Source organism: Octopus bimaculoides, chromosome 7 (genome assembly GCF_046866305.1).
Source record: "Octopus bimaculoides isolate indiv1 chromosome 7, ASM4686630v1, whole genome shotgun sequence".
NCBI classification, from domain to species: domain Eukaryota; kingdom Metazoa; phylum Mollusca; class Cephalopoda; order Octopoda; family Octopodidae; genus Octopus; species Octopus bimaculoides.
Genome location: NC_142934.1, coordinates 64,156,933 through 64,164,241, shown reverse-complemented (window position 1 = coordinate 64,164,241; position 7,309 = coordinate 64,156,933). Strand labels below are relative to the sequence as shown.

The 7,309-nt window shown below is 35.2% G+C and overlaps 1 protein-coding gene across 1 annotated transcript in view; it reads left to right on the top strand.

The window, feature by feature from the left end:
- The window catches only part of LOC106878090 (ribosyldihydronicotinamide dehydrogenase [quinone]), a 34,383-nt gene that overhangs the window by 21,190 nt on the left and 5,884 nt on the right, over window positions 1-7,309 (top strand). Inside the window, exon 3 of the mRNA XM_089355452.1 lies at window positions 6,755-7,035. Within this exon, the coding sequence (XP_089211578.1) occupies window positions 6,755-7,035 (281 nt within the window). The remainder of the gene's footprint in view (window positions 1-6,754; window positions 7,036-7,309) is intronic.

Sequence of the window (7,309 nt, the reverse complement as noted above, 5' to 3'; positions counted from 1 at the left end):
ATATATATATATATATATATGCATATATATATATATTATATATATGCATATATATATATTATATATATATGCATATATATATATATATATATATATGCATATATATATATATATAATATATATGCATATATATATATATATATATATATATGCATATATATATATATATATATATGCATATATATATATATATATATATGCATATATATATATATATATATATATATATATATATATATATATATATATATATATATATGCATATATGCATATATATATATATATGCATATATATATATATATATATATATATATATATATATGCATATATGCATATATATATATATATGCATATATATATATATATATATATATATATATATATATATATATATATGCATATATATATATATATATATGCATATATGCATATATATATATATATGCATATATATATATATATAATATATATATATATGCATATATGCATATATATATATATATGCATATATATATATATATATATATATATATATATATATATATATATATATATATATATATATATATATATATATATATATATATATATATATATATGCATATATGCATATATATATATATATATATATATATATATATTATTAATATTATTATATATATATAAACGTGTGTGTTTATGTATGTGTGCCATTAGTGGCAACACTCCATTCTCTACTTCCTCCTTCCATGGTTTAGAATACCCTCCTTAATCCATCTCACTCCTGGTGCCTCCTTTCAAGGTATACTGATAACAGTTTAGACTGTTCCTCAGTGTCCGGGTTTCTCCTTTCCAGTGCTACTCAACTGTCCACTGCTGACCGTTGAACACTGCCTGAAAATCTTTATCCTCAATGGTGTAAGCAGCAGTCTTGCCCACTGGGCTCTGCCCCCTCTCTCATTGCAGACTCACAGTGCATGTTGCCCTAGCACCGCCAAATGAAACCATGTCTCTACTGACACCAACGCCACCACGGTGGTTGATCACGTCCATGCTCATCACCACATCAAAACCCAACCCTACCACATGGTTGATCACAATTGCCTGCAGCCTCAGTGTTGTGTCCCACACTGCCCTCTCCACTTCGCTGCTTTTCTTACATCTAATTTCACTGCTGTCAGCAGCCCTAACACTACTTGTCCCCTTCCACTTTTTTGTCACCCTTGGGGGTCATGAGAGATGTACAGCTCATATCCATGGGGATATGAATGCTTTTTCTACAATCAGAACTTCGACTATGAGCAGTGACTGCATGAGAGCCACTATTTGCTTGCAGGGGAAGTTTGAGAGGCAGCAACTTCCCCGTTGCCTTTTCTCTGTCTGCCAGCACTAGTAGCAAATGGATTTGGCCTTTGTCTCTGCACAGTTCCTTGCCATGTGTTGTCCCTGGCACTTCAAACACCAGCCCATAAATGGTTGCTGTCACTCTGCGGCAGATTTACTCTCCTCATTTTTCATCAATCGTCACATGACATCATGGACTTCTATGACTGTCATTGCCACTGCATTCTGCCCAGTGTTTTGTGTCAACAAGCAGGGTTGAGTGACAAGTTCACTCATCACCAATTTCTTGCTGCCTGGCAGTTGTTGCAGCTGCATCGATATGTCACCAGGGAAACTATTTACAAAAGCCAGCTGTGCCACCTCTTCTAGTCCCTCTCTGGTAAAACCAGAAAGCATGGCCAGTCTCTGAACCTCCACAGCATACACGTTCACCTGTTCCCCTGTTCACCTGACCTCTGACCTTTCCTGGCTTGGCAAATGCAGCATATGATCCTTCCGTAAAGGCTTCCTTTACATGCTGCTCAGTCTTCTCTGTATCCAGTTGGTCCATTTTATCCAGTTCAAGGTGCAGCGCTGAAGTGTTTCCCTCCAGATACTGAGTCATGAGACCTGCTACCTCTTCAATGCTTTGCAGTCTGGCTATGACCTTGATCTTACAAATCCAGGCGATCACATATCCCTCACTACAGAAAGGTCTGATGGCATTGCTGCTGATCCTTATTTTCACTGCCATCTCATGGAAGGGGACAACAACAACAAAGAAAAAAATATATATATTTATATGTATATACGAATGCTGAAATAGCTTGTAGTATAAGGGAACTGTAATGTAAGGAACAAAATAAGGTTTACCTACTTCCAGAGCCGGATTTATAGGGGGCTGAAGAGGGCAATTGCCCAAGGCATCCACAGATATAGAGCCTTTCTACTATGAAGTACTCAATATAGGGAAACCCCACCTCTCTACAATCTTGCATGCAGAGTCTCTCTTTCAATAAACAAGCATATCGTAAAAAATATAATGGATCCTCTTTTTTGATAAATAACCAGCTTTAACTACATCAGTGACTTCAGTTCATTCTCAAGCAGCCACAATTCCCATGGGAATTACTTAGTTCCTTTTGGGACATTGACAGAAAACAATAAAGCACTCTAAAAAATGTGTGTGTGCATGCACACGCATGAGAGAGAGTATGGATGTATATAAAAATAGATAAGGAGATTGATTGAAAGAAGTTTTATATTGTCTCTAGTGCAGATTCCTTTTTTCAATGCATAACTGAACACAGTGACCTTAGATTGACCACTGGCTATTAAAAACACACACACATATACACACAAAGATATATACACACATACATTGCCATTGTAAACTTCATTATTTCACTGAGGCATTGAAAACTGGTCTTATTTTATGAAAGAGCAAGTAAGTAATATGTTCCAAAATTTAAATTTTGAATTTAGTTTTAATTATAGAATTATTTCTCTCAACAGCTCAAAGCATTTTTTTTCTCAGCTTTAGAGTTATTGCTTTTGTGTTCACATGTTTTCATTAAACTGAAGCTTTTTCTTTCTTTCTTTTTTCACTATTTTTTGTTATTTTGTCAAATACTTAAAATAACTACCAGGAAGTGAGGCTGAATTGGTAACTGGGGCAAAATGAGTTATTACCAATTTCTTGTTGTGTATCAAGAAGAGAACCAGGTGGAATTCTACTTTAAGTACTCCATATAACACCTCATAACTTTTTCTAGTTTTTCGAATTTTTAGGAAATTTTTGCGAATTTGTATTCTAGACATGAGAATTCATATGACTGAAAAAACAAAAAAAAATGTTTTTCGTGGTCTGATTTAAGGACTATTTAGCACATCTCATGACCACCTGATACCCTCCTTGTTTCTTTGTCACTCTGATGTATTGATGTTTTTTAATATATTTCTTCCCATAAACACATTTAGTGAGATTGAAGTCAAAATTTGGGACCGTCTGTAATAAAAAAAAAAAAATTTGAAAAATTCAAAAATGATTTGTCATAGTTGTATGAATCCTTGAGTGTTCTGAAAAGTTATGAGTGGGATATATGGGGTGCTTAAACCATAATTCTGCAGAGGGCCACTCCAGCAGATCATGAAGAAGCTATAGAGAATATTTTATGCTGAGTTTTTTTATTTAGTCAAGTTTCGTTAATTTCATATTATGCCATTTTCCCATGATTCCCTTTCATTTGACCTAGATATTGATGTGTATGAGTCTTTTTCAAATGTAATTCTGGAGAATTGAAGGGGCAAATTTAGCTTATCTTTTCTTACTCATTTTGACCCATCTAAATTTGTATTTTATATACTCAAAGAGAATGGAGGTAATTTTCTGAAATAGTGTTCTGAATATGTTATCATGTTTTTAATGCATTTAGAAACGGTCATTTGCTTAGCTGATGTAATTTTTCTTAGATACTGAACATTTATATAAACACTTTTTTCTCAAATTCAAAAATGCAGTAAGTGTTACTCATTGTGCCCCACCACACCTTCCTGGAATCAGGAAAAACAGACTTACGGAATATTATTTATTATTACAGCTGGGTTATTTATTATTATAGCAACAAAGTCTACCTGTCACACTTCTCAGTTTATCATCACTGCTTGAAGGTCCTGGATATATTCAAGGCCAGTGTCTGCAATCAAGTTGTCAATGTGTGACATTGTTTTCCTCTGCTTATATCACCATGAAGAGGGTTCCACAAGACTAATTTGGATGCTCCCATCTTAGGATGGTGCATGCCATGATCAGATAGTTATAGTCGTCTTTGTGGTGATCTTGCTAACCTTCAGCAGGTTTCCATAAAGGCAATTCATTTGTCATATGTTGCTGCCATTTCACATTTAGAACCGTTTGTAGCATCCTTGTGTAGCATCCATTTAGCCCATTTGATGATTTCTTTGTCAGTGTCCATATTTCATTGCCATATAATAGCACTGATTCAACAGCTGCAATGAACAGCTTTATGTTGATTTGGGCAGTTTGGTGTTCCAGACTTTCTTTAGTTCGTGACAGACTGTTCACACTTGTATCTTCCTAATCTTCATGTCTGCTTCCAGACTGCACACCCAACCACCTAGGTACTTGAAGTCTTCTGCAACATTCAATTTGGAACTGCTCAGAACAACCAGCTCAGTATCACTTGATTGGTTGAAAGACATGTATTCCGTTTTCTTGACATTTGTGTGCAGTCCTACCTTCATAGCTGATTCTTCTACTCTGCTGAACAGCTGTTGAACTTGATCTATCAGATATAAGTGATCTGTTAGATAAGAATGCTGTATCATCTGTGAAGTCCAGGCTGATGGTTACTGCTGGCACTCTCCATGATCATTGTTGGTGTATGATGAAACCAAGGTCTTCGTCACTGTTGTCTATTGGATTATACATTGCATAATCCAATACAATTGCTAACAGATATAGTGCAAGTATATCTCCTTGTAGCATCCCAGCTAGTATTTGAAAGAATTCAGAGTGCCAAAAATTGACTGAAAGAGGGAAAAGCTGTTGGCCCTGATGAAATTCCCCCTGAAGTTATCAAGAGGTGTAATCTGGATGAAATAATATTGGATTTTGCGAATAAGTTCTTGCAGAACCATGGAAGTCCAGATCAGTGGTTTGAGATTAACTTGATACCAATCTCAAAGTCAGGAAACCTCAGCAATGAAATCGATTAGAGAAGAATTACATTGTCTGATATCTCGCTCAAAGTCATCAACCGAATGATCTTCAACAAGATTCAACAGGTGCTAAGACCAAATCAAAATGGATTTAGACCAGGGTGAGCCACAACATTCCAAATCTTAACCCTGAGGCATATCATAGGAGTTAAATCAAGACTACTACCTGCCATTATAACCTTTCTTGGACTTCAGCAACAGGTTTGACAACACCCATCATTACAAAATATTGAAGACATTTCAAGCATATGGCATTCCAGAAGAACTAGTTCTTGCTACTGCAAAGACCTACAAGAAGACCAGAACTTGTATGTTGTCATCTGATGGAGAAACGGAATTCTTTTAGAATAGCTGTGGAATTTTGAAAATTTTGCCAGGATTTTCTCTTTTTTTCATGCATTGCAAAACAACGAAAGGAAGCTATTTTAAAACAAAAGTTTTAAAAATCTATGTCTTTTCAATGTTTGTCTCTCCCCTCACACAAACACACTCATCATACCTTTGGAGCAGTAACCACTAAAATGATATAATATTTTTCTTTTTTGTAATTTTTTGTCATTTGATTGTATTCTACATTCTGAAACATTTGTAATTCGTGCTAAAGAAAAAAAGTTTTACCTCTTCTTCCCTCCTTCATTGTACTTTTCACAATGAAGAAAAAGTCAAATACTGCAAGTGGATGTGTTAGAAAAAAATTTGAACTCTGAAAAGTGTATCTATAAAGCAACATTTTCAGTTGTTTATTTAAACTTTTTTCTGTTACATGTGATAGATGGGCTTTGAGATATAAATTTGCTAATTTTCCAAAATTTTAATTCTTGTGCATGAGGGGTCTCACCAAATTTGAAGTGTCCTGGGCCCCCTATGGCTTAAATTCTGTCCTACCTACCTCTCAGTGTCAATTGTCCAGCTGGGTTAAATCTGAGATGTGTCCTACCCATCTGACCTACTGCTAGAACCTATTGCTAATGCCTTTTCTAGCTTGTATGTCTACATGCAATCATCCACTATAGCTGCCCAGGGTGAAAGAGGCCCATGCTAGTCCTACTTCCCTCACTTCCTTGCTCCTTCTTCCTCTTCTGGTAGGGCCCCTCTGCTATTGATGTCATTTGCTGTTTCCTTCTGATTCACCTCATCCCAGTCCCCCATAACTTAGCGGTTAGGCATAAGAGACTGATAAAATAAGTTCTAGGCTTTAAAAAAATAAAATGAGTACTAAGATAGATTTATTCAACTAAAAATTCTTGAAGTCGGTGTCCCAGCATGGCCACAGTCTAATGACTGAAACAAGTAAAAGATGAAAGATTTTGTGAATAGTGGTGTCATTGGTTATAAATTTCCCAAATGGGTTTCTCACTGATTTACTGCAATATCCATAATAAGAATGCTAAGTGAGTGCCCATATACTTGGATTGGAATAAATACCACAAACTATATTTGATGCACTGGTTTATTTATTTTCTCGCCTGTGTGTATATATATCTTTCACACACACACACACACACGCACGTGTGATAAGTATCTGCACAGTTTCTTTTTACTTAAATTTTACACATAAATTTTGGTCAATCTGACTCTGTACTAGACTGAACCTAGAATCACTTAGTTGCGAAGTGAACTTCTTAACCACACAGCCATATTCCTGCCTTGAGTTAAACTATGCATTCCAGACAATTCTCACACTGTATATTCTGTATTATGTGTCATGCATTAAAGATATCATTTCTCTTTGTTTTACAGACTCTTCATCCAACAAGGATCATATTCAATATAGCCATGCAAGTGCAAATGCCTATGCTGCTAAAACATTGCCTCCTTATATTCAAGAAGAACTTAATAAGGTCTCTTGGGCTGACTTCATTTATTTTCAGTTTCCCTTATATTGGTACGCAATGCCTGCAATATTGAAAGGATGGTTTGAAAAGGTATTGATCAGTGGTTTTGCTTATGATCAAAGACAAGGAAAACTTTTGGATAATGGTTTACTCAAGGTAATTCTTCAGTCCTTTAAATATATCATTTTAATTTTTATACTGTTCTCTGGAACTTGATTGTGGCCATGTTGAGCATTTCCATCCCGATTATTGTTAATATTATTAACCTCAATGAGGTGGTGATCTGGCAGAATCATTAGCACATTAGATGAAATGCTTAGTGGTATTTTGCTCGTCACTTTGATCTGAGTTCAAATTCCACTGAGGTCGATTTTTGCCTTTCATCCTTTTGGGGTCAATAAATTAAGTATCAGTTGAGTACTGGGTTCAA